Source organism: Triticum urartu, chromosome 2A (genome assembly GCF_056163025.1).
Source record: "Triticum urartu cultivar PI428250 chromosome 2A, HENAU_Tu73, whole genome shotgun sequence".
Taxonomy (NCBI): domain Eukaryota; kingdom Viridiplantae; phylum Streptophyta; class Magnoliopsida; order Poales; family Poaceae; genus Triticum; species Triticum urartu.
In genome coordinates this window covers 628,928,217-628,956,168 of record NC_141874.1, presented here as the reverse complement: position 1 = coordinate 628,956,168, position 27,952 = coordinate 628,928,217, and the positions used below count along the sequence as shown (strand labels likewise).

At 46.5% G+C, this 27,952-nt stretch overlaps 2 protein-coding genes across 2 annotated transcripts; one reads left to right on the top strand and one right to left on the bottom strand.

Annotated features, from left to right (window-relative positions):
- Positions 1–1,474: 1,474 nt before the first annotated feature.
- Positions 1,475–8,796, top strand: LOC125539278 (mechanosensitive ion channel protein 1, mitochondrial). The gene is made up of 8 exons (XM_048702707.2): positions 1,475–1,636; positions 3,015–3,779; positions 4,223–4,494; positions 5,077–5,177; positions 5,900–6,007; positions 7,142–7,363; positions 7,967–8,099; positions 8,317–8,796. Exons 2-7 carry the CDS (start codon positions 3,040–3,042, stop codon positions 8,069–8,071), a joined length of 1,548 nt encoding a protein of 515 aa, XP_048558664.1. The 5' UTR covers positions 1,475–1,636; positions 3,015–3,039; the 3' UTR covers positions 8,072–8,099; positions 8,317–8,796.
- Positions 8,797–10,061: 1,265 nt separating this feature from the next.
- Positions 10,062–12,356, bottom strand: LOC125539277 (uncharacterized). The gene is made up of 2 exons (XM_048702706.2): positions 10,619–12,356; positions 10,062–10,292 (listed from the first exon to the last, which is right to left on the bottom strand). The coding sequence occupies exons 1-2, from the start codon at positions 12,050–12,052 to the stop codon at positions 10,173–10,175; spliced, it is 1,554 nt and encodes a 517-aa protein (XP_048558663.1). The 5' UTR covers positions 12,053–12,356; the 3' UTR covers positions 10,062–10,172.
- Between the last annotated feature and the right edge of the window lie 15,596 nt (positions 12,357–27,952).

Sequence of the window (27,952 nt, the reverse complement as noted above, 5' to 3'; positions counted from 1 at the left end):
TGTGAACTTCGGGATACATGGTCGTCTCCGCGTGCCTCGGTTATCTCTTACCCGAGCCCTTTACTTATGCACTTTACTTTGTGATAGCCATATTGTTCTTTATCATATATCTTGCTATCACATAGTTGCTTATCTTGCTTAGCATAAGTTGTTGGTGCAGATAGGTGAGCCTAGTTGTTTTAGGTTTTATACTTGGCAAATTAACCGCTAGGTTTATTCCGCATTTGTTCAAGCCTAAACCGTAATTATTTTAAAGCGCCTATTCACCCCCCTCTAGGCGATATCCACGATCTTTCATTAAGTTTTGCTTTCGATTGTTGTCTTTATGTTGGATTTGATATTTGTGGGCCGATAAGATACGGGATTCAGCGGCGCAAAGAGTAAATCCCGCAAAGTCAACCCGTAAAAAAGCATATTCCGCGCATATGCTTTTTTACGGGTCCGTTTGAGGAGTCTGCATCTGTGGCCGTCTAAGCCGGTCCATAAAAGCGGTTTTGCGCGAACTACAAACGCGTTTTGCGGGCCGACGGCATGCAGGGTCTGTTAGAATTGCTCTAACTCACATGTAGCGGACGACGACCGGACCGAGAAGGCACAGAAAATGTCTATTTTGTGTCCGCTTTGGACCTAAATCAGACCTAAATCTGAGACTGAAAAATGGATCCGCACGGATATAAAATAAACGAAAAATAAGAATGAGTTTGTGCATTGAGTGTTGATTTTTGTCCGTACAGACGCATACAGACATGAGCGGACGTTTTGGGTCCCTCGGTTGGAGTTGCTATGAGGGGAGCGGAGGTGCACCGAACGCCCACGGAGCTGGGAGGTGGTATGCGTGACGGAATCTCGCCGCGCTCGCCGGCTAATCAGCGACGAGGACCCGGCAAGGGCGGTGGTGGCGCCACTGTACGGTGAACCCAAAAAGATCAAGGACGGCATCCCGCACTGAGCGCGGTGAAGCCAGCAGCTTGCGTGGTGGCGCCACTGTACGGCGAGCTCCGAAAGTACGACGGGCGGCGGTGAAGCATGGCATGGCAGCCTGCGCGCGTGATGGCGTTGGCCTCGCACGCGCCGGAACGTGCCGCGCCGCCCGTCTCACGACGCCGAGCGTGCCACGCTGGTCTGAGCCGCGCGGTGCTGGCGGGCACGGTGGAATGCACGGGCCTAATTTCTTTTCTTTTTAGCTATATATATGCTGGGCCTAATTTCTAACGGTACTTGCTACCCGTAAAGGCCCAGCGAGGACACTTGCCCCGCGCTTGGAAGAGAAATGCAGCCTTGGATGGGTAATCCAGAAGGCCAGATCCCTCAGAGAAAAAAAGATCCCTCGGAGAAAAGAAAAGAATAGGAAAAGGGAAGGAAAATCTGAGCACGCACCGCACGACGCGGGGGTGAGGTGAGGGCAGGGAGGAGGCCCCACCCGCAGCCTCTCCACGACATCGCCTGTTTCCTGTCCCGCAAGAAAGGCAAGCAGAGAGCAAGGAAAATAAACCAGCGCAGTCCCCGTCGCCGTCGTGGCCTCACGCTTCACACCCCCCACCCCACGCGCCCACGCCCCTCCGGGCCAGCTGTTGAAGCGCGGCGGGGACGAAGCAGGAGCGCCGCCGGCTCCCGGACTCCTCCGCCTATCCGAAGCGTAAGCCCTACCACCCTCCCCTCTTCGAATCACTGCCGTGGCTGAACCTCCCCTTTCGTCGATGTGGGTTCTTACCGCTTCTAGATGGCGCGGCCGACAGTTGTAGTCAGAGCCTTCCCCGTGCGCCGCGGGCTTCGTCTCCGGCGTGCGTTTTGATGCGAGTTTTTTGCTTTGTTACTGACGCTCCGCCGCTGGTTCCGTGCCGCCCGATTCGAGGGTTTATGCAAATGTAGCATCCGGAATTCAAGTAAGGATTGTTGATGCCTAGTTCGTTCGTTCGATTCTGATGGGAGACCCGAATTCCCCCCTCTGATTAGTCTGATTTGACTTTACCGACGAATTATAGTCGCTGTGATTCGGAAAGTTTTGGGTGCTCGTTGATACTCCAAAACTATGTGCGTGTGATTCGGAAGTATAGGAGTACAACCTATGGCAAGGGTCACTTGCGTGGTCGCTCTGCAATGTATTTATTGCCGTGGCTCTAGCCCAATCATTTGTTGCAAAACGGAGCTTGCTATTATGATCGAGACATAGAAATGGATAGCATGGTTCAGTTAGAGAAACTGCGATGGGTGTACTTTTGTCATGTGCGTGTTGATAATTAGTACTAGTTTCATACACATTGTTTCTCTGCCGGTCATGTTCAAGTGAGAGTTGTGTTAAGGTTTATCCTCATTCCTTTTAGTCATCATTGCCATTTCTGTTGCTTTAATTATGTTTCCAGCTGTTTGATGTGAACTTTTATTTGTAACGGTGCCGGTTTGATTGGTGTTGCCTTAAGGGTTTATGCAAATATAGCATCTGGGTTGAGTAAGAATTGCTGCTTTATACTAGTTCGTTTGTCTGATTCTAACTTGAGACCTGAATTTTCCTGCTGATTAAGCTGATTTTGGTTGTGCCGACGAATTATTGTTGCTGTGATTGGGAAATTTGGCAAGGATCGCTCGAGTGGTCGCTTTGCACTGTAATTTTTTTATGTTTGCTCCTAATAAGGTTTGGCACACCAATTTGATGCAAATCCCGGAGCAGCCAACAGCATGGATAACAGTTAGAGAAGCAGCCGACGTCTGTCCTTTATCTTTTGATGTTTGAATACCTATAGTTTGCCGAGCTCTTTGGCACCATGAAATTGAAGTTCTCATGATTCAGAATTTTCGGATTTAGCATCCAGAGTTATTTTCTGGTCCTACAAGCTTAATGAAGTTTGATATGGTATATGTTGATAACTGGTAGTTTCATACATTGTTGCTTTGCTGTTGAATTATGGTTTATACTTGGTCATTTAGTCATCGTTAACAGAGTTTGGTAGTAGTCTTGTTTTCTTTTTAGTTATGTTTATTATTCTCCAATTTTCATATTGATTATTTTCATACTTCAGGGCACAGTTTCTTAAGTAGTGCACAATGTCTGGGTGTACAGCAATCTTGCGTCGGTCATCTCAGAATCTTATGGAGTTATCGATTGGGTCCAAATCTCCTGGCGCTTCTTTGAGGGGGTTCAACAGCTGTGCCAGGGGCAAGGCAAAACCAGGCAATTCAGTTATTGGGCAGATGAAAGCAATGGATCGTTTTCCTCCAGCCAATGGTGTGTCAAGGGCTATGATGCCCCTTTCTGCTTATATGGGCACTAATTGGTTGAATACTTCAAGGCCCAGTTTTAATGCATTGCCAGGACCGTTAGGTGTTTCCAGCATCCGCCGTGCATACTCATCAGACACTGGAATTAAGCCTGATGTCCCAATTGTTCCTCCCACTGAAACTGCTGAGGTTGGTACTGGAGGAACCACTTGGATGGACATTTTTGAAAATGCTCGCAACTCCGCCATCGATGCTACGACTGATGCTGGCAAGAAAGTGAAGGAGATGACTGATGCAGTTACACCCCATGTTCAAAGTTTTCTTGAGGCAAATCCAGATCTAGAAAAGGTAGTTGTTCCACTTGGAGGAACATTATGCGGTACGATTTTGGCATGGTTTGTCATGCCTATCATCTTCAAGAGGCTTCATAAGTATGGTTCACAGAACCCGATATCAGCACTTTTGGGGAACTCAGTCAACACTAATGCTTCATATAGCACCAGCATTTGGAGTGCATTGGAGGATCCTGCAAAATACTTGATCACATTTATGGCATTTTCAGAGATGTGAGTTTCTATTGAACTTACCTTGCACAGCTTTGCCACTGTTTTTACCATGTTGTGATGTTATTTAAATCTTCTCTTATATGTGTTGCCATTTAATCTGGGGTGTCGCCTTTCAATTTGTATCAAAAAATTGATGCAAGTTTAATTGTACCATGGTGACGTTTGTCTTGTCTCTCTTTTCTGAAAAAAAACAACAAGAGAAGCAGCTGCTGCATTTGAAAAATTCTTAGACTGAGCATATTTCTTTAATATTTGAAAGAGAAACTTCCTATCAAAATCAAGGATGCTTGTTGCCTGTTCTTTTTGTTAATGATACAGCAGTACACGTTCATTTATATTCATTAATTGTATGCATGTTTTTGCTAAGTTTTTGCCTGATAAAAAGTGGCATATTATGTTCTCAGAATGTTCATCATTTCTGATGTTTTTTCTTCATTCATCAGGGCTGCAGTGATCGCACCAAGTGTATCACCTTATTTTCCACAAGCATTGAGGGGTGCATTCGTCTTGTCGGTTGTCTGGTTTCTTCATAGGTGGAAAGCAAACTTTATCACTAAAGCTATGGCCAACCAAACTGCCTTAGTCACTGACAGAGCAAGGTTATCAGCTTTTAACCAAGTGTCTTCATTGGGACTGATTGCACTTGGTGTAATGGGTCTTGCTGAGGCTTGTGGTGTAGCTGTTCAATCAATATTAACTGTTGGTGGTGTGGGAGGTAATGTTCGGAACTGTTTTGAGGAATAATAGGTGATATGCCCATATGATAATGCATTTAGCAATCATTATCTGCACTAAAAAACATCAAGATTTAATAACCAAATGTAGCATGTAAAAGTAAGCGCTAAATAATTGTGTGTTCTGTCCTGTGCTTCCTAGACGTGAATAGCTCATTATCTTCTTTTCTATTTCTGAAAGATTTTTTTACTTAGATTTTTCTCATCGAAGCCGCATTTTGTTTCCTTGGCCTACCGTGTTGTACAAATTAGTTGCCACAACTGAGATGTGGTTGTTTATATATCTTAGAACAATATGATAATAAGGAATGTAGCCGTGTTTGACCTTTCGGTCCTTTCTGTTAGCTGCGTAATATGGATCTTCGATAACTCATGTATAGTTATGCTACGCATGCTATAATGCAGAAATCCTGTTAGGAAATATTACAGTCTTCAGCAATCTGTGCGTAAATAGTACAGCATGCACTATTTCTTCTTCCGTGTGAGGACTCCTCATATTTCTTGATTCAGTTGTTAATACTCCGAACAAAACTAAAATCCTTTTACACTGATGTGCATTGCAGGTGTTGCTACTGCTTTTGCTGCTAGAGATGTCCTGGGTAACGTGTTGAATGGGTTCTCCTTACAATTTTCTAGGCCATTCTCAGTTGGAGAATACATAAAGGTGCCTTATCATATATTCGTATACGTGATTACTGGACATACATTGTTAGAACCATGAGTGTACCATATGTACTATGAAATTCCGTTGACCTGGGACTGCATGTGTAATTTGTTTTTAGTATACATAGATGTTGATAAATGACAAATGTTTGCCGTGTGGTAGGCACTAGTTGGTGCTAGTAAATTGTCAAACTATAACATTCAGTAATATGAGCTCATGATTATCAAATGCCCTAGGAGAATAGAAGATGTTCATCTTTAGCTTGGGATATGTGCTTGATCCGTGCCCTGAGGAAAAATAGAACTCATCTCTTACAGTTTTAAAGCATTGGATTACAAACAAGGTCTCCAGCAAAGTGATACCAGCTACCGAGTCATGGTAGTTGAGAGGCTTTTTACGAAAGGAGGAAACAAAGTTGACCCAAGACATGACAACCCGCTTTTACAGTTATGACCACCGCGTTTGTTTTCATGAATAAAAATACACTGTCCCTAAATTACTATGGTTATGAATATGTCAAGTATCTCATGTTACTGTTAGATGTGTCCCTGAGGAGCAAGTGTTTCATCTGTTTATCCTGCTGTGAGTCAGATGTTACCTTATTTCTCATGAAGTTCATGTTTGCAGATAATAATGCATGTTCACAGGCCAATTTTATCTTTTATTGCTTTATAATTGTGTAGCATATATAGACTCCCTAAGTAAAACATTTTCCTTTGTAGGCTGGGTCAATAGAAGGCACGGTAGTCGAAATAGGACTTACTTCAACTTCGATGATGAGTCCAGAAAAGCTTCCCTTCACAGTGCCCAATTCTCTGTTCTCAAGTCAGGTATCATCACATCTTCTACTGGATACTAAATTCTTAAACAACACATATTATGCCTACATGGTGACATATGTAATTTGTACCATCTTACTTTTTTCCCCCCATTTTGCTTATCATATCCTGTTTTACTTGGTGCAATGTTTTTTTTTTTGCACGTTTCTTTCTTTATCACTGGATGGTAATGATATCACTCGCTATTATAGGCTGAATTTTCTCTAGTTAGCAATTTGTGATGCAATGTTCTGTAACATGGACTCGTTAAGGCAACTTGAATCACTATCCACATTTAAATGTATGTATATCAGTATATCACCCTGGAACCATCTATGTGTGATATTCAACTGCCTGGAATATAACACCCTTGATATCTTTACCCAATGTGACAATCTTTGGACACACCATAAAGGCATAAACAAGATCCGAAACACCTAGGAAACATGCAAACAAGAATATGTGGTAACCTCGCACATGTAAGAGCAATTTTTTTGTGATTAGCTATAGTACTTTTCAGTTATAGCTCAAGCATGACAAATTCAGAACTTAGCCTCTACAGTAGTTATCAGTTACACTGCTAAAGCTTACTACTCCCTCCGTTCCTAAATATAAGCCCTTTTAGAGATTCCAAGGACTACGTACGGAGCAAAATGAGTGAATCTACACTCTAAAATGCGTTTATACACCTCCGTAATGTAATCCGTATTGGAATATCTAAAAGAGCTTATATTTAGAAATGGAGGGAGTACTTTCTACTGAAATTTAATTTGTCAGGATTTTCCCCAGACCACAAGGACTTTTCGCACTGAGACTGGGTACAGCCTTCTTTTAAACTTCAGGATTTGTTTGAGTTGAACTTTGTACATATGGCCTCATTGCAGTTGTAATGGGGAGTAAAACACATGAATTTTGGAGATTTAAATCAACTTTGAGTGATTCACTTCTGTACGAAGTTTGGAGTAGGAGAAGTTTGCTCAAATGTTTTTGTTCATTTTATTAGTTAAAATATCCCAGAAAGATGACAAATCATTGAAAGATGACAATGCATGCCAAAAGTAATGCTGTTTAGATTTTGGCCAGTTATGCGATTATCAGTGTCAGGGTGACCTATCTTCTCTCATGACATTCTTTGAATAATTGCAGATTATAGTGAATAGATCACGAGCTCAGTGGCGAGTTAGTGTGACCAAGATTCCTATAAAACTTGAGGATATTGAGAAAGTTCCTGCTGTAGCAGAGGAGATAAAGTCTATGTTAAGGTCCAACCCAAAAGTTATCTCGGAAACAGATGCTCCTTACTGCTACCTCTCAAGATTGGAAAGTTCATATGGAGAGCTTGTCATAGGGTGCATCCTCCAAAAAATGGTGCGTTAAATTTATTTCGTTCAAAGTTATTACGTTGGATTTCAGTAAGGCATTTGTTTGGGCGATAAGGTGAAGAAAGTAGCACCAGATAAAAGGTCATATAGTGATAACCTGGCAACACTTGTCCATTATACATGCATTTTTCTCTTTGACATGGCTCAGTGGTCAAGAGTAGAAGAAAACATGTGACTTGAAATTTTATGTATCCATTTGGTGATCAACGCTTACTATATTAGATTGCGTTGCATCGTATCAACCTGTTCTGTTGAATCCAACTTGTAAGCTGCTGCTATCTGTTGCTGTTCTGGAGTTGTGCTGCAACAAGACTAAGAAATGTGATCCAAAATAGTGTATCATCGAAATGAACATAACACAAAACGATTTTCTGTCAGTCTGTCCAGCTTAAGCAGTTTGATGTTCTACAGTAATGCAAACATCTCCCAGAGTTGTTCATAGTTTGTAATTATCCACAATTCACCACAAGGGCGTAGCCATATAGAACAATACTTTTGCTGCTCTGTAACCTGCTGTACTGGTGCTGTGGTGCAAGTTTAGAATACTTATCGTCCTTTTTGTTTGATATGAATCTCTTCACACTTTCAGAGAAAGGACGACTTGATATACGCAGAACAGGACATTCTTCTAGGAGCTGCCAGGATCATCAAGTCACATGGCGTTGAGTTTGGAAGCACCACACAGTGCTGCTGATTCTGATGTTTTCTCAAACTCAAGTAGGGTAAGTCGATATTTTGCTGCGCAGCTTACCTGTAATGTAATGTGAGCTGCTCATTTTTCAGTCGGTACTATTCTAAGCAAACGTGATTGATTGGATGAACCATTTTCACCCCATTTCTAGCCTTTAGTAATAGAAGTTTGGCTGCTTATTACAGTTTTGAACAAGTTAGTTATGTAAAAAAAGAAAAAAAAGTGACAGGGAATTGTATCGATGGCAGGTGAACGTCGCTAGCCTGGAGGAGTACATACGCGGAGGGTTAGAGGAGATTTTGCTTGGTGCGCGTGCGAACGCAGGGACCTCTTGCGGAACCAAGGTGGGACTTTTGTTGCCTGTCCTCAATTTGGCGAACATACATCGTCCGCTGCCGGAGAATATAACTGTCTTGCGTTACAACATTTTGCTACGTACGCTGATAGTACTGCTTAGCGAGTAGTTTACCATGATTCGTCAGTGTTCAGTCGTGGTAACTTGAAACACATGGGGTGGCATGATCCACCGGAGGTCTGCATCAGGGCCAAGGAGTATCCCGTTTGGCCTTGGAACTCTAAATGCTGGAACGTCGACATGCGTGCAAGTGTTGTTTTGATGCATGTCTAGGCGTGATAGACACCTTTGTCCTGAATCGGTGTGTCGAGGACCATGTTGACACGCGTCGTTCGGCTTTTATTTCTAGATCTGGCTACTATAGTCCTATGCATATGCTTGTTAATTTGCTTGTACTCCGTTGAGTACGTCAGGAATTAAGGGTATGTCTGGTTCTTGCCTGTAGCTCCCTTGCCAATTATTTGGCGAGGGATTCCACCGCCTAGGGGTTGGCCATTCAACAAAGGACTCATTGGCAGCCAAATACTTCCTCCGTTTTTATTCAGTCCGCATATTAGCTTTGGTCAAAGTCAAGCTTTGTAAACTTTGACTAAGTTTATAAACAAAAATATTAATATATACAATAACAAATCAATACTGTTAGATTTATTATTGAATGTACTAACACATCATATAGATTTATTATGGTAAATGCTTATAATTTTTTCTATAAAGTTGATCAAACTTTATGAAGTTTGACTTCAGTCAAACCTAATATGCACACTAAATAAAAACGGAGGGAGTACTTTGCAACAAACCAAACAACGTTTTGGTAGGGTGAGTGGAAACCAAACAGACCCTAAACAAGTAGTAGCACTGTATACGATTGACACTGTAGACTTGTCATAGGGAATCATTACCACAGGAATGGCATAAAATACTCGAGTTAGGCAACGCCTTTCGCTCTCGTTTCTAGGACTAGGATGGAATCGGGAGCGACATGAATCACGGGAGAACGTTGGCATGCGACCTCCTTTTCATGGCCATGTGCGTGCCGACAAGTGTAAATGGTTTTCGGTTGCGCCGGTGCGCCACCTGTTGAACCGGCCTCGGCGAGCATTTATAGCTCTGTTGCTGATGGTTCGGAGGAATGAATGAACACTCTCCACATCACCTTAATTATGTCTCGGGCGGATGGGGCTGGTAGATTTGGTCGTCCCTGTTGCCAGAAAGCATGCCAAGCCGGATCCCTATACATGCTGTCGCCGGACGTGCTTTCCCCTCTTGCCCGACACGGCCGAGGCGAGCCACGCCGGGTGCCAGAAACGAAGTAAAAACCGACGCGCTGACCCAATTTCACACACAAACACAAGCCCCCACGCCATCCCACCCCGCGTGGGTGTTGGCCGAACGCCTGGATCTTGCCACCAAAGGCTGAAACCAAAGCTTTCCCAAGTCCAAATCCCAGTAGCCCCACACGCCTTTTAGCACAGCGAACCAGCATGCGTTCATGCATGCCCTGCCACGTCTCCTTCAACTGTTGTGGGGGCAGCAGCGGCACGATGCAGTGCAGAGGAAAAGCTTCGAGTCCTTCTCGTGCCTGGTGATGGCCCGTGAGGCGCAAAGCACCAGCACGGTAGTAGGTACGCAGGCAGGAGATGACCGAACGAGGCTCTCGTTTGTTATACCTTCCAGCAAGAATACAAGAAGAGAGAAAAAAATAATATTGTATCGTCCTACAGTGTTCTCCTAACAGAGGCTAGGCTAGACCTAGACTACTTGGCTGAACTCGCCGTCCCTGCACACGCCCACGTCGATGGTCATCGTCTTCTTCCCCTCCTTCCCCACCTTGGGCGACGACAGCACCCTACAGCAGTTCCTCCTCGGCGACTGCACAACATCCATGTGAGCCATGCATCATCAGTAAACAAACTCGCCAAAGGCAATATAAGTACTAGTGTTTCCACACACATCAGCAATCCTTTATTAAAGGTACGTATGCTAACATTCGCTCAGGTAGTCAACCAAACCTAGTACGCAATTAACAGTGGATACGCTTCTCCTACCATTGCTAGAATTTTTAACTATCTTGTATTGCATTCCTATCTTTGGACTGTATAGTTTAGTGTATAATACTCGTTTTTAATTAGCAATTGGGCCATTTGTGTATATGCTGAAAAAGGAATTGAGTTAAGGGAAGGAGCGAAGGGGATTACCCGGTCCCATATCCCGGGGTCGGGCCTCTTGAGCACGACGATGTGGTCGAGATGCGCGTCCGGGTCGGTGATGTTCCAACGGCACGCGGGCCGCGTCTCGTTCGCGGGGCGCCACCGCTCGTACCGCGTCACCGTTGTCTCCCCGCCGCGGGCGGCCTCCGCGCTGCGCGCCGACGACAGGTAGTACACGGCCGGCTTGTGGCACGGCGTGCGCGCCAGGGGCCGCGTGTTGAAGGCGTACGCCGTGTAGTCGGCGCGCCGGTACCAGTTGAGGAACGTCCGCGCCGGCATCTCCATCTCCCGCGGCGAGGTCACCCCCCTCGACACCAGCACGGCGAACCCCCACGCCACCGACACCGTCCACCGGTTCGCCCCGTCGTAGCAGATGGACTGCTGCATTATCCCCGCCGGGTCCAGCCTCACGGGCCCGCTGAACAGCCTCCGCACCGCCGCCGGCCGCGCGGGCGCGTTGGGGAACAGCGGCTGCACCACGTCCAGGTGGTGCAGCGTCACGATCGGCGCCACCGGGTGCGCCGCCAGGAGGCCCAGCAGGTCCCCGTACACGTCGTACTGGTGGAACCCCGGGTGCTTGGTGAGCGGCACCCCCAGCTCCGCCATGCACGCCTGGATCCGGTCGTCGCTGCCGTAGAGCGCCGGGTAGCGGCTGATGCAGCCGTCCTGAATCCGCGCGAGCGCCTCCGCCAGCGGCCTGCTGATGGCGAAGCCGCCGCCGCCGTACGCCATCCCGTAGGAGAAGTAGATGTTCTGCAGGTGGCTCTCGGAGAGGGAGCCGATGTAGTAGGGCTGGCGGTGGTCGAACTTGTTGAGAACGGTGAGCAGGTTGTCCGGGAAGAAGACGGTGTCGTCGTCGCCCATGACGAACCAGCGCACGCCGGGGAGGCCGAGGCGGAAGGTCTCGGAGACGATGCGGGAGATGCGGATGGCGGAGCGGTGGCCGCGCCGGTGCGTGTAGGGGAAGGCGGAGGTGTCGGAGGAGATCTTGATGGCCGGGAGCCCCGTCCGCGCCGTCGACATGTTGGACTCCCGCACCTCGCGGTCCAGCCAGACGTAGCCGCGCATGGCGCCGCGCGGGCGCCACCACACCTTGATGTACTCCTTGCGCTTGTCCCAGAACCGCGACGAGGCCGCGATGCCGAACACCACGTGCTGCAGCGTCGTCGCCGCGGACGCCGCGGGGGCGGCCTTACTGTCGGCCACCGCCGCAGCGGTGCGGTTGGTGGAGACGCGGGAGGAGACCGCGGTGGGGTCCGGCGGGCAGGACGCGGTGGACGAGGAGGCGGCGGAGGCGAGGAGGAGGTGGAGCGTGTAGAAGAAGTAGAGGGCGGTGAGGGGGAGGAGGAGCAGGAGGAGGAAGCGGAGGAAGGAGCCGGTGGCGGACTCCTTGCCGCCGCCGCCGCCGCCGCCCCCCTTCATTCCTGGCGCCGTGGCTGCTCCTTGCCGCCGCCGCCGCCGCCGTGCCCGGCCTCACAATGCCTCTTCCTCGGCGGGCGGGCGGGGTATGCTGACCGCGACTGGTATCGGGGAGTGGGGTTCTGGCGAGTGAGATTTGGGAAGGAGATTTACAAGGGCGGGTCGCGTGGGCAGCAGCCACGGGAGTGTGCCAGGTCGCCCATCCCCTCCGCGTGTTGCTCTGCTTCTGGTTCTCAATCTCACTCTCTTCACTTGTTCTAGCGTCGTTGCGGCGTGGACTGGGATTGAGTGGGGTTTTCGGGTGCGGTGGGGGGTGGGGGGTGGGGTGGGTGGGGCGGCGCCTTTTCGAGGTTTCTCCCGTGCCGGTGCTGCACTGCCTGCATGTCCCGTCCCTATTCAAGTGCACATTTATTTTTCAACTACTGCTAAAAAAAAGTTCGCATTTATTTATTTCCTACCAAAAAGCCTATTTATGTATTTTATGGCAAGGTGCTGCCCGGGGATGGATGATTACTTGCTGTGATGCCGCTGGCTTCTCTTTTACAGAAACGTGGGAGGTTCTTCAATCGATTTGCAGATTTCGGTCCGCCGGAATAGTTGATTAGATTTCAGGCTGGCGATTTGCAGATCAGGGAGGCGCATTGATGCCCCGGCTATATTTGCGGGGTATGACTAGGTCTCAGTCGATTGAGATTTAACCAAGTCTCAGTCAAGTAACATAACATGCAAAAGAGAAATGAAAAATAAAAAATGAAAATTTTACACGAATTTTAATATAAGATCTCACGGATATAGAGCATGATTGGTTTGTTGCTAATATTTGGCTAGCCAAATGTTGGCAATACTAAGACTTGCCAAATATTGGCAACTTTATATGAGTTAGGCAAGACAACTTGGTAACCAATTAGTAATTAGTAGCCAATATCTGGCACAATGCCAAACATTGGCATGCCAATTTTTGGCACAAAACCAATTATGCTCATAGCATCGATTGAGACTTAACGAAGTCTCAGTAGCAAGACTGATATTTGTGTTAGAGCGTCAAACGATCAAGACGGGCTACTCGGTCAATGACTGGACCGGACGCAAAAAGCTACCCAATCGGTCTCCGCACAACCAACTCAAATGTCCCGACTGACCGACATTCCCTATATCCTACATATAACTAGGGCGAACATAGAGATGCCCAGACGCGTGTGCCACATCGGATTGACCGCTAGGGCTTGCGTCAATTCAGCCATATCCGCTCCTCCCACCTTGCTCGAGCGGTTCTCTTCTCATCTCTGCTCGTCCTTCTCCGCACAGCCATCATCGGACTTCTGTCGCTATCGGTGCTCCGCCACCATTCCAAACCCAAGGCTTCGCCACCGGACGCCCCAACTCACACGTTGTCGACCAGGCCGCCACCGGCGCAGCTCCGGTACGGCAAACTCTCCTATATTTGCACCTCGCGCTCTACGTGTTCGATGAAATGTGCGAGCCGAGCATTACTTCAAGGGTTCCATCAAGGGCCGGTGCACGTCTTCTGTACACAAACTACTTCACAGCGGTCCCAACATTTCATGAAACTTTTTTCGTCGTTGCTACTGGATGAGTGAAAAGTTGTTTGTGCGGGTAGTGGAAAGGCGTGGAGAAGGCTGATGACAACTTCAAACTAAGAAAGGATTGTTGCCGAAAATTATCCTTCTCTCCTCTACACAAATGCACGGCTCCTCTTAGGATGCTTGCTTATGGTAAAGTAGCAGATGCAATTGATGCAGAAATTCGGATGGGAGAGACCACGGTCCTGAACACCACGAAGCAACTTGCACGCATTCTGGTGAAGATGTTCGGACCAGAGTATGAGAGAGCTAAATGTGGAGGACACAGAAAAATTGTTGGCAATTTGAGCAGCAAGAGGATTTACCAGTATGTTAGGTTCAGTTGATTGCATGCACTCGCAATGTAAGAACTGCCCGAAAAGTTTGAGTGGGCAATACCAAGATCACGTCAAAGAAGTCACCATCATACTTGAAGTAGTGATATCGCATAACTTCTGGATTTGACATGCTTTCTAAGGCACGTCAGGTTCATGCAATGACATCAATGTGCTCCAACGATCTCCTTTGTTCAAGAGACTCTGTGATGAGAAGCTCCACCTGTTGGGGAACGTAGTAATTTCAAAAAAAAATCCTACGCACACGCAAGATCATGGTGATGCATAGCAACGAGAGGGGAGAGTGTTGTCTACGTACCCTCATAGACCGGAAGCGGAAGCGTTAGCACAACGCGGTTGATGTAGTCGTACGTCTTCACGGCCCGACCGATCAAGCACCGAAACTACGGCACCTCCGAGTTCTAGCACACGTTCAGCTTGATGACGATCCCCGGACTCCGATCCAGCAAAGTGTCGGGGATGAGTTCCGTCAGCACGACGGCGTGGTGACGATCTTGATGTTCTACCGTCGCAGGGCTTCGCCTAAGCACCGCTACAATATTATCGAGGATTATGGTGGAGGGGGGCACCGCACACGGCTAAGAGATCAATGATCAATTGTTGTGTCTCTGGGGTGCCCCCCTGCCCCCGTATATAAAGGAGTGGAGGAGGGGGCCGGCCAAGGAGGGTGGCGCGCCCTAGGGGGGAGTCCAACTCCCACAGGGAGTAGGGCTCCCCTTTTTCCTATTAGGAGTAGGAGAGGGAAGGAAGAGGAAGGAGGGAGGAAGGAAAGGGGGGGGCCTTCCCAATTCGGATTGGGCTTGGGGGGGGGGTCCCTCCCTTGCTCCTTTCCCCTCCTTTCCACTAAGGCCCAATAAGGCCCATATACCTCCCGGGGGGTTCCGATAACCTCCCAGTGATCCGGTATTGTCCCAATCTCACTCGAAACCTTTCCGGTGTCCAAATATAGTCGTCCAATATATCGATCTTTATGTCTCGACCATTTCGAGACTCCTCGTCAAGTCCGTGATCACATTCGGGACTCCGAAAAACCTTCGGTACATCGAAATATATAAACTCATAATGAAACTGTCATCGTAACGTTAAGCGTGCGGACCCTACGGGTTCGAGAACAATGTAGACATGACCGAGACATGTCTCCGGTCAATAACCAATAGCGGAACCTGGATGCTCATATTGGCTCCTACATATTCTACGAAGATCTTTATCGGTCAGACTGCATAACAACATACGTTTGTTCCCTTTGTCATCGGTATGTTACTTGCCCGAGTTTCGATCGTCGGTATCTCAATACCTAGTTCAATCTTGTTACCGGCAAGTCTCTTTACTCGTTCTGTAATACATCATCTTGCAACTAACTTATTAGTTGCATTGATTGCAAGGCTTAAGTGATGTGCATTACCGAGAGGGCCCAGAGATACCTCTCCGACAATCGGAGTGACAAATCCTAATCTCGAAATACGCCAACCCAACATGTACCTTTGGAGACACCTGTAGAGTACCTTTATAATCACCCAGTTACATTGTGACATTTGATAGCACACAAAGTGTTCCTCCGGTAAACGGGAGTTGCATAATCTCATAGTCATAGGAACATGTATAAGTCATGAAGAAAGCAATAGCAACATACTAAACGATCGGGTGCTAAGCTAATGGAATGGGTCATGTCAATCACATCATTCTCCTGATGATGTGATCCCATTAATCAAATGACAACTCATGTCTATGGTTAGGAAACATAACCATCTTCGATTAACGAGCTAGTCAAGTAGAGGCATACTAGTGACACTTTGTTTGTCTATGTATTCACACAAGTATTATGTTTCCGGTTAATACAATTCTAGCATGAATAATAAACATTTATCATGATATAAGGAAAAAAATAATAACTTTATTATTGCCTCTAGGGCATATTTCCTTCAGTCTCCCACTTGCACTAGAGTCAATAATCTAGATTACACAGTAATGATTCTAACACCCATGGAGCCTTGGTGCTGATCATGTTTTGCTCGTGGAAGAGGCTTAGTCAATGGGTCTGCTACATTCAGATTCGTATGTATCTTGCAAATCTCTATGTCTCCCACCTGGACTAGATCCCGGATGGAATTGAAGCGTCTCTTGATGTGCTTGGTTCTCTTGTGAAATCTGGATTCCTTTGCCAAGGCAATTGCACCAGTATTGTCACAAAAGATTTTCATTGGACCCGATGCACTAGGTATGACACCTAGATCGGATATGAACTCCTTCATCCAGACTCCTTCGTTTGCTGCTTCCGAAGCAGCTATGTACTCCACTTCACATGTAGATCCCGCCACGACGCTTTGTTTAGAACTGCACCAACTGACAGCTCCACCGTTTAATGTAAATACGTATCCGGTTTGTGATTTAGAATCGTCCGGATCAGTGTCAAAGCATGCATCAACGTAACCATTTACGATGAGCTCTTTGTCACCTCCATATACGAGAAACATATCCTTAGTCCTTTTCAGGTATTTCGGGGTGTTCTTGACCGCTGTCCAGTGATCCACTCCTGGATTACTTTGGTACCTCCCTGCTAGACTTATAGCAAGGCACACATCAGGTCTGGTACACAGCATTGCATACATGATAGAGCCTATGGCTGAAGCATAGGGAACATCTTTCATTTTCTCTCTATCTTCTGCAGTGGTCGGGCATTGAGTCTTACTCAACTTCACACCTTGTAACACAGGCAAGAATCCTTTCTTTGCTTGATCCATTTTGAACTTCTTCAAAACTTTGTCAAGGTATGTGCTTTGTGAAAGTCCAATTAAGCGTCTTGATCTATCTCTATAGATCTTAATGCCCAATATGTAAGCAGCTTCACCGAGGCCTTTCATTGAAAAACTCTTATTCAAGTATCCCTTTATGCTATCCAGAAATTCTATATCATTTCCGATTAGCAATATGTCATCCACATATAATATCAGAAATGCTACAGAGCTGCCACTCACTTTCTTGTAAATACAGGCTTCTCCAAAAGTCTGTATAAAACCAAATGCTTTGATCACACTATCAAAGCGTTTATTCCAACTCCGAGATGCTTGCACCAGTCCATAAATGGATCACTGGAGCTTTCACACTTTGTTAGCTCCCTTTGGATCGACAAAACCTTCCGGCTGCATCATATACAACTCTTCTTCCAGAAATCCATTCAGGAATGCAGTTTTGACATCCATCTGCCAAATTTCATAATCATAAAATGCGGCAATTGCTAACATGATTCGGACAGACTTAAGCATCGCTACGGGTGAGAAGGTCTCATCGTAGTCAATCCCTTGAACTTGTCGAAAACCTTTTGCGACAAGTCGAGCTTTGTAGACAGTAACTTTACCGTCAGCGTCAGTCTTCTTCTTGAAGATCCATTTATTCTCAATTGCTTGCCGATCATTGGGCAAGTCAACCAAAGTCCACACTTTGTTCTCATACATGGATCCCATCTCAAATTTCATGGCTTCAAGCCATTTTGCGGAATCTGGGCTCACCATCGCTTCTTCATAGTTCGTAGGTTCATCATGATCTAGTAGCATGACTTCCAGAACAGGATTACCGTACCACTCTGGTGCGGATCTTACTCTAGTTGATCTACGAGGTTCAGTATTAACTTGTTCTGAAGTTTCATGATCATCATCATTTGCTTCCTCACTAATTGGTGTAGGTGTCACAGAAACCGGTTTGTGTGATGTACTACTTTCCAATAAGGGAGCAGGTACAGTTACCTCATCAAGTTCTACTTTCCTCCCACTCACTTCTTTCGAGAGAAACTCCTTCTCCAGAAAGGATCCATTCTTAGCAACAAATGTCTTGCCTTCGGATTTGTGATAGAAGGTGTATCCAGGTCGCCCATCCCCTCCGCGTGTTGCTCTGCTTCTGGTTCTCAATCTCACTCTCTTCGCTTGTTCTAGCGCAGCGGCATGGACTGGGATTGAGTGGGGTTTTCAGGTGCGGTGGGGGGTGGGGTGGGTGGGGCGGCGCCTTTTCGAGGTTTCTCCTGTGCCGGTGCTGCACTGCCTGCATGTCCCGTCCCTATTCAAGTTCACATTTATTTTTCAACTACTGCTAAAAAAAGTTCACATTTATTTATTTCCTACCAAAAAGCCTATTTATGTATTTTATGGCAAGGTGCTGCCCGGGGATGGATGATTACTTGCTGTGATGCCGCTGGCTTCTCTTTTACAGAAACATGGGAGGTTCTTCAATTGATTTGCAGATTTCGGCCCGCCGGAATAGTTGATTAGATTTCGGGCTGGAGATTTGCAGATCAGGGAGGCGCATTGATGCACCGGCTATATTTTTGGGGTATGATCAGGTCTTAGTCGACAGAGATTTAACCAAGTCTCAGTCAAGTAACATAATATGCAAATGAAAAATGAAAAATGAAAAATGAAAATTTTGCATGAATCTTAATGTAAGATCTCAGGGATATAGAGCATAATTGGTTTGTTGCTAATATTTGGCTAGCCAAATGTTGGCAATACCAAGACTTGCTAAATATTGGCAACTTTATATGAGTTAGGCAAGACAACTTGGTAACCAATTAATTAGTATCAATATTTGGCACAATGCCAAACATTGGCATGCCAATTTTTGGCACAAAACCAATTATGCTCATAGTATCGACTGAGACTTAACGAAGTCTCAGTAGCAAGACTGATATTTGTGTTAGAGCGTCAAACAATCCGGACGGGCTACTCGGCCAATGATTGGACCGGACGCAAAAACGCTACCCGATGGGTCTCCGCACAACCAACTCAAACGTCCAGACCCGCAAAAAAAACTCAAACGTCCCGACTGACCGACATTCCCTATATCCTACCTATAACTAGGGCGAACATAGAGATGCCCAGACGCGTGTGCCAATCGGATTGACCGCTAGGGCTCGCGTCAATTCACCCATATTCGCTCCTCCCACCTTGCTCGAGCAGTTCTCTTCTCATCTTTGCCTGTCCTTCTCCGCACAACCATCACCGGACTTCTGTCGCTATCAGTGCTCCGCCGCCATTCCCAACCCAAGGCTTCGCCACCGGACGCCCCAACTCACACGCCGCCAACCAGGTCGCCACCGGCGCCGCTCCGGTACGGAAAACTCTCCTATATTTGCACCTCGTGCTCTACGTGTTTGATGAAATGTGCGAGCCGAGCATTACTTCAAGGGTTCCATCAAGGGCCGGTGCACGTCATCTGTACACAAACTACTTCACAGCGGTCCCAACATTTCATGAAACTTTCTTTCGTCGTTGCTACCGGATGAGTAGAAACTTGTTCATGCGGGTAGTGGAAAGGCGTGGAGAAGGCTGATGGCAACTTCAAACTGAGAAAGGGTTGTTGCAGAAAATTATCCTTCTCTCCTCTACAGAAATGCATGACTGCTCTTGGGATGCTTGCTTATGGTAAAGTAGCAGATGCAATTGATGCAGAAATCTGGATGGGAGAGACCACGGTCCTGGACACCACAGAGCAATTTGCACGTATTGTGGTGAAGGTGTTCGGACCAGAGTATGAGAGAGCCAACTATGGAGGACACAGAAAAATTGTTGGCAATTGGATCAGCAAGAGGATTTATTAGTATGTTAGGTTCAGTTGATTGCATGCACTCGCAATGGAAGAACTTCCCAAAAAGTTTGTGTGGGCAATACCAAGGTCACGTCAAAGAAGTCATCATCATAGCTGAAGCAGTGATATCGCATGACTTGCGGGTTTGACATGCTTTGTATGTGATACGTCTCCAACGTATCTATAATTTATCAAGTATTCATGCCATGTTCACAACAATTTTATATAATTTTGGTATGATTTGATTAGAACTAACCCGGACTGACATTGTTTTCAGCAGAACTACCGTCGTGTCGTTTTTTGTGTAGAAATAAAAATTCTCGGAATGGCTGAAAATTTACGGTGATTTTTATGGACCAAAAGAGACCCCCGAGGCATCGGAGTTGGGCCAGAAGAGTCCTGAGGCGACGGCGAGGTAGGGGGGCACGCCCTACCCCCGGGAGGGTGCTCCTATCTTGCCGCTGCCTCGTGTGACCCCCTTGACGTGAGACCGACGCCAAAAATTCCTATAAATACCAAAACCACCAGAAAGAAACCTAGATCGGAAGTGCCGCCGTCGCAAGCCTATGTAGCCACGAAAAACCAATCTAGGTCCTCTCTAGCACCCTGCCGGAGGGGGACATCATCACCGGAGGCCATGGAGGAGGAACCCGGAGGGGGCCATCATCGCCATGGAGGCCAATGACCAGAGGGAGAACCTCTCCCCATCTAGGGGGGAGGCCATGGAGGAGGAAGCACAAGGGGAGACCCTGCCCCCCTCTCTCTTAGTGGCGCCAGAGTGCCGCCGGGGGAACCATCGCCGCGGTGATTGTCTTTATCGACATCACCATCTTCATCACCTTCCTCATATCTTTTAAGCGGTCCACTCTCCTGCACGCCGCTATAATCCCCTACTTGAACATGGTCCTTTTATGCCACATATTATGATCCAATGATGTGTTGCCATCCTATGGTATTTTGAGTAGATTTCTTTTGTCTTTTGGGTTGATTGATGATCTAGATTGGTTTGAGTTGTGTCATGGGTTTGTCACGGCAGATGTCCTCGTGAAAGGACTTAGTCGTGGAGTCATCGCTACGGGTTAGCTTAAAGGGGTTAAACCGGACAAGGGGACACAAGGGATTTTATACTAGTTTGGCCCCTTCGTTGAAGGTAAAATCCTATGTCTAGTTGTGATTGGTATTGCTAGGGTTTCGATGACCAGGGAGCGAATCCGCTTTGCCTGGCTCTCGAGTAGTTGTTTGTTGTCCCTAAACCGCGGCCGGGTCGTCCCTTTATATACATAGGTTGACGCCCGCCGGTTTACAGAGTCCCGAGGCCGGATCATAAACGTGTCTGGCTCGGTCTCTATTCCTTTAACTTACAATACAAGTTACATGAAAGAGTCGGTTTTACATCTAGAGGCCTTAACCCGCCTATGGGCCTTGGGCCTTTCGTAAAGCGCCACCATCCTCATGTCTTCATGGGATTCTATCTTCATGGAGCTAACCCAGCCACTCCTAGCCGGTTTACCTCCAGTAATCATATCCCCAACATTAGGCCCCAGACTGATTTGAACTTGTTCATGTCAATCTTCAATACTTAGAAAAATTCTTGCCCTGGCAACTTCGTATAAGTCTGGTAAACCGCCATGACGTCATCCTTTAGATCCGTAGCAAATCGTTATGATGTCATCTACCCGTTGAAGCCGAAGATTCCCTTCATTAATGAATATCCAACCATCGAGGCGACATCGTTATTAACTATCCATTTGAGCTCCTCGATTCCTGCACTTGTTGTTTATCGCTTTGCCTTATAAATAGGACCACAGGCCCTTCTCTTTTTTCCCCTTCGTCTCCTTCACTTCTTCTTCCTCCTTGCGACGCCTCTACCCCTGAGCGCCGCCGCCGCCACTGAGCTTCGCCTCCGTCTCTCTGTTGGCCGCTGCATCAACCTGGTTGCCCCAGAGAGTCGCGGTATACCTCCGCTGCTTCAACAGCCACTGTAAGTCCCTTCCTTGATCCGTTGTAGATCTACCTAGGGTTTCCTCGTTCGTCGAAGTTCATCGAGGCTCCGGCGCTGCTCTTCCATTGTTTCTTCTTAGTCCATGGATAAAAACTTCAAACTTGATGTATTCCACATAATGGCTTATCTTCTGTTACCAAAACAAACCTTTACGCGCATAAAACACTGATCTGGTCCCCCATGAACTGCTTTGAGATCAACCTTTTAGGTCTAAATCCTTTTATTTTCCGGTCTTACGGTATATCCAAAATTTCTCTGCATCCTTATGAAATTTGTTTTTACCTTACTTAGTCAATTTTTGCCTTAGATCTGTATCCTCTTTACCACATAGGCGGTTTACCATTGTAAGAGCAATATATCATATACCATTAGCCCCTTGGTGAACCGGACAAACCTTTCACCTCCGTTGTTATACTCCGATTTAACAGCATGTGCATACCTTTATTCTGATATGGCCTTGTCATTCATTATTGTATCAGCCTCCGGTTTACGCAATTTACATACCTGTATGTCTTTATCCCGTCACATCTTATATATCAACATGAATGATTTGTAAACCGGTATTTCCTTTCAACTTTTCGCTTGCAATGGCCAAACAGTTTTATGCTTGTAACTGGGCTCCTTCCCGAGTCATCGAAGAACATCTTAACGGAATGGTCAGGATTGGTACTTTGCCAAAAAAGAATGAGATCTGGTGGCGAGTTCCTGGATCGGAGAATCCTCCTACCCCTAAGCAGGGTGAGGTAGTGGTATTTGTGGACCACATAGGACGTGGTTTCAAACCGCCTGGGTCAAAGTTTTTCCGGGATGTGCTTGCCAGTTTCCAGCTCCACCCTCAAGATATTGGACCTAACTCGGTATCCAATATATGCAACTTCCAAGTCTTCTGTGAAGTGTACCTATAGGAAGAACCAACTGCTGAACTGTTCCAGGATTTTTTTCATCTGAACCGGCGCATTGAATTTGTAGATGGACCCAAACTGAACTTGGGGGTGTCTCAATTCAAAAAAGGAAAGAGGTCTAATTTCCTCATGCCAAGCTGCACAGCCACCCCAAAGATTGGAACCAAACCTGGTTCTACTGTAAAGATACCTCCCCCGAAGACGAGAACCCTCTGCCGAGCTATCGTGCTCATCGGCTCTCCAACACTCATCCACTGCCGCAACGTTTAAGCGCTATGGAACGGGCCTCATATGCCCCTCAACTCGCCAAGCTTCGAGCCTTTATGGCCAACGGTTTATCAGGCGTCGATTTTGTGCGTTGCTGGATATCCTGGAGCATCTTGCCATTAAGCCGCCGCTCCGATTTAATGTGTGAGTACACTGGTGAAGTAGGAGACTCCCAACGCCACATCAATATTCAATTAACTAATGAAGAAGTTACTGAGGGTGTCAAGAAGATTTTGAACGAATCGGAATCTGTCTGCCGCCAAACCGGCTTAAACCCCTTTTACACAAAAAACAAACTGCCTGCTGTAAGTACTGTCCTTCCTTTTTACCTTCAACATCTTTTTAAACTATTCAACCTGTGAATATCCTTCTGCTTGTTTATAAACAGGGTGATGATCCATTCTGGAAGAAGAAACCTGCAGAGAAAGCGGCAAAGCCCTCCCGCCCTAAAACAAAAACCGTCAAGAAAACCTCAAAGCGGAAGGTAACTGAACATATCAGCATGGAGCTGGATGACGATACGGATGAACCGGAAGTTGAGGTAGAACTTGATTCGCTTGGTTCCCTATTTATGCATCTCATTAACAATGATATTTATCAGGAGGGCGCGGAAGGCAGCCAAGCCGACGATGTAGAGGTAATTGTCCTTTCCTCCGGTTCAGACTCTCTGCCAACACAAAAAATCCGTCAAGCGATCTGGAAAGTAAGCTTTTCACATCCTCTTGCTCACTTGGATCCAACATTTATTTTGAAGAAGCAGCAGCACGATGCTCGCCGTACAACCCTGCACAGCGGCCAAAAGGTCACCTCGACCGGTTTACCTAACACCCCGGTTCGAAAGCGCCGATCTGAGGTCTCACCTTCTTCTGACAATTCTTACCCCAAGGCAGGTTATTTCCGACAACCTCTTAATCCGTCCGATTCAAATTATCAGGTGACACCTCCCTCATCATCTGACGAGTCAATAGCAACCCAACTCCCTCCTCTCAAAACTGTAGCTGGGTAAGTACTCCAACCCCTTCTTTGTATGTTTTCATACCTTGTATACTATGCTTAATTTTCACATCTTTTGTTTGTTTGTAGAGCCAAAGCCAGACCCAGCAAAAAAGCTCGGGTGAACAATCTGTCTGAAGACCAGGTGGTTCTTGAACAGGAGCAAACAGGTGAACCGGACCAGACTGGTGAACCGGAGGGTCCCAACCCTGAAGTCACCTTTGATGAGCCACCTCCTCAAGATCACAATATCGATGAACAACCAGAAGCTGATACTGCTGTGCCTGATACTGAAACGGCAGATCCAATCTGGGCTAGTCTGGTGAGAGCTACTAAAACTCCATCAACTCCAGACAAAGCTGCTGGAGATAAAGAAGACGAGGTTACCATTACTGGTATTGGTCACACCTCGCCTGGCCATCCTGCAATCTTGGCCCAACAAAGCGCCAAGGAAGAGCGTGCTGCCATAGAAAAAGGCAAATGGACCACTGACTTGTCAAGCTATGCTCATCTCAGCGCTCAAGAACTCCACTCCAGTTTTCTAAACCGTCTGCACTCAAACCGTGATTATGAAGCCAGTTTGGTAACCTGATGAAAGAACGCTATGAGGTATTTTCATTACCTTTCCTTTCTTGATTTCAAAGTATAAACATCAGCCCCAGTAGCCCCTAAGGTCTGGTTTAGCTTGGCAAGGTAAACCGGGTTTTTAATAATTGCGTTAGTTTTGAACATATGTACATTAGCCCCCAAGTGTTAAGGATAATGCTTGCATTGTACTTGAGACTTGTGACAAATATGTTGATGAGAAAGCAAATAGGCATTAGCCCCCAAGTACCAAGTGCATAACTTGTTATACACTTGGTACTTAGAAAATACATATCTCATTGTTGATATATCTTCACCTTTGTAGGCCGAGCTGAGTAAAAGGGATGCTCAAACCGCTGATCTTCAAGAGAACGTAAAGTCTCAACAAGCAGAAGCTTCCAAAGCCAAAGAGGAGCTGACCAATGCCCTGGCAGCTATGGAGAAGTTGAAAGAGACTTTCAACAAGGAGCGTGCTGACTGGGAAACAGAAAAGGCCGGTTTGATAAAAAAGGCCGAGGACGCAGATGCAGCCCTGAAACCGGTAGTGGAAGAACTGTCTGGCTTAAAGCAGCAGATTGACGCCATGACATCCGCTGTATTTGGTAAGTGCTCTCTTGTGCAGTTTGTCTAATCATAAAATTTTATCGATGGCCGGTTTACTGATGCCGAACCATGACAGGGACCCGCATTGCTCATCTGGGCTCTGACATGCGGATGAAGCTTAAAGCGGCGTACACCTTGATGGAACAGCTATATTCTGGATCCCAGCGTGCTATTTGCACTGCAACATATAACAAGCCGGCGCCATCGTTGATAAAGGAAACACTTGAGAAGCTGGCCATGCTACCTGTCCGGATCACCGAATTGAAGAGATCACCCGCAAGATCAGGAGCGTTGACCGCGCTAATCCGGGCGAAGGCATGGATTCCGGATCTTGAACCGACAGATATCATCAAAGGATATCCTGGCGTGAAAGAGGACGGTTCAGACTTCAATAACGACGATCGGCGAAGGCTAACAAAGGAGATGCGGCCAATAGCAAGCAAACTGGCGGAAGACACAGATTTATCTCACTTCCAACTGGTTTACAATGCTAAAGGAAAGAGACATCCTGCCGTGATCCATGATGTTGAAGAACTTGTGCCTCCAATCCATAAGCATACTTACGCTCCTGACATTGACCCCTCCAGCCTTGTCCATGAAGAGGTCGTACTTCAAGCTTTAACCGGAATCGATTGGTCAACGTTTGATTTCCAGCATTTGGGGAGGGATGAAGAGGATGTGACTGCACAAGATGACCCTCAATCGTCAAGCCGTCCCGATGAAGCATCTTAGACCGGTGACCGGTTTATTAGCTATCGTTTGCCACTGCTTGAAAACAATTATTCAATTTGGGCCGTTTTGAAGCTCCTTGTAATAGGATAGCAGAAACACCTTTATCTGTTATGCCATCGAGCATGCTTGTGTTGTTTGATATTTTGAAAATTTGTTCTACTCTTGGAATCTATTTATGCATAGCCCATTATACTTTGTGTTCCTGCATATAAGAACTTGAAAGCGTCCTAGTGGTTTACCACTGGACGGGTCATGATGCCCAAAAAATATATACATAACTTGGATGGATAACCAAGATTTATAGTAACCAGATAAAATCAATAATATCTGTGATATACCTCGTTGGCTGACCAACTGCTTGTATGGTAAAGGTGAAAAAACACTAATCCGGAGTGTTATTAACTCCTTGCCCTCTTGCCGGTTCATATAGAAACCATATTGGGCCATAATAGCCGCATAATGCTGGTGACATCTAGTCAAAAACCAGACCGGAAGAATATACTACCGATTTAAAACTGATCATGTACTGACAACTAAGCGTTGAAAGTCATGCCGGGTTGTATCGAACACCGGTTTATCAGAAGATATTCATAAATCCCTTATCATAAAAAACAGCAAAGACAAAAAAAATGCAAGGCTTTTCATGGGCTGCCAGGCCCTAAATCAAGGCTTTTCATGGGCTGCCAGGCCGCTGAGTTAAACCATTTTGCAAAGCCTTTTAAGATGGACCTCAATCTTTAACCAATCACCGTTTTAACGTTGACAAGTTCAGGGTCCATGGGATTGACTTGTCAAACGTTCGATGGGTCATACCAGGTTTACCTGGACGGAGTGGCTTACTTAAAGAGGCAGGATAACCCAGGGTTTTAGGTGAATACACCTGGCTTCCGAGCCTAGCTTGATAGCCTATTACAAGGGTGCAAGCTCGTTGTTCTTTGATAAGCAAGGAGCCCCCAGGTAATATTTGAGCTGTGGTCAGTGGTTACCTATGTTTGAGTTGTGCTTAATGCAACAGACTCTCTTTGGTTCCACATAATTTCCTTTTGGCTTGAAGCCTATCAAGAGGTGTAGCTATGGTGTGAAGACAACCAAGCCCCCTAGTGATATACCTTTTTGGTTTTAAACCAATCAAGAGGCGTAGCTATGGTTCGGATACGACCAAGCCCCCTAGTGATTTTCGTTATATCTGTGTGACTGTATAGGCCGGGTTAATAAAACGCCGCTTTGTCAGTAGAAGCTCCTGTAGCTCACACATGATGTAAAAAGAACAGAGACCCCGCTTTATTCGAGGCTCCGGTTTATTATATAATATATACATTGTCATAAGTATGTACATAAGAAGAGCCAGTGGCTCAAGTATAGTAAGGCCGAAGAAGGGCTATATTCCACGGCCGCTTGGTCTCCTCCTCCGATTTACGTGAGTCTTTGTGCTCTCGAACATCAATGAGGTAGTATGACCCGTTGTGCAGATTTTTGCTGACCACAAAAGGTCCTTCCCAAGGTTGGGATAACTTGTGCATATCAGTCTGATCCTGGATGAGTTGGAGCACCAGATCACCCTCTTGAAAAGTTCTGGTCTTAACCCGGCGGCTGTGATAACGTCGGAGATCTTGTTGATAAATCACTGAACGTGCTGCTGCAAGATCACGCTCCTCATCTAGTAGGTCCAGTGAGTCCCGGCGTGCCTTCTCATTGGCAGCTTCAACATAAGCCGCCACACGGGGCGAGTCGTGACGGATGTCACTAGGAAGAACCGCCTCTGCTCCATAAACCACGAAGAAAGGCGTGTAACCCATAGATCTATTAGGTGTGGTGTTGATGCTCCATAACACAGAAGGTAACTCCTCCACCAAACAACCCGGTGTCCGCTTTAAAGGAACCATAAGCCGTGGTTTACTACCTCTCAAAATTTCTTGATTTGCCCTCTCTGCTTGACCATTAGACTAGGGGTGAGCCACTGATGCTACACCAAGCCGGATGTGCTCTCGTTGGCAAAATTCCTCCATCTCACCCTCTGACAGATTAGTACCATTGTTAGTTATAATGTTGTGTGGGAAACCAAACCGGAATATCACCTTTTTGATGAATTGAACCGCCGTGGCTGCATCACACTTACTGACTGGCTCTGCTTCCACCCACTTGGTGAACTTATCCACTGCCACTAATAGGTGGGTCTTTTTGTCTTTGGATCTCGTAAAGGGTCCAACCATATCAAGCCCCCAAGTTGCAAATGGCCAAGTTATTGGAATCATCCTCAACTCCTAAGCCGGAACATGAGCGCGACGTGCAAATTTTTGACAACCGTCACACCT

Coding starts and splice junctions, on each gene's coding strand:
- LOC125539278 (XM_048702707.2), top strand. CDS start 3,040: ATGTCTGGGTGTACAGCAATCTTGCGTCGGTCATCTCAGAATCTTATG. Junction 4,495..5,076: donor AACTGTTGGTGGTGTGGGAG/GTAATGTTCGGA, acceptor TGTGCATTGCAG/GTGTTGCTACTGCTTTTGCT. Junction 6,008..7,141: donor ATTCTCTGTTCTCAAGTCAG/GTATCATCACAT, acceptor GAATAATTGCAG/ATTATAGTGAATAGATCACG.
- LOC125539277 (XM_048702706.2), bottom strand. CDS start 12,052: ATGAAGGGGGGCGGCGGCGGCGGCGGCGGCAAGGAGTCCGCCACCGGC. Junction 10,293..10,618: donor ACCCCGGGATATGGGACCGG/GTAATCCCCTTC, acceptor GATGTTGTGCAG/TCGCCGAGGAGGAACTGCTG.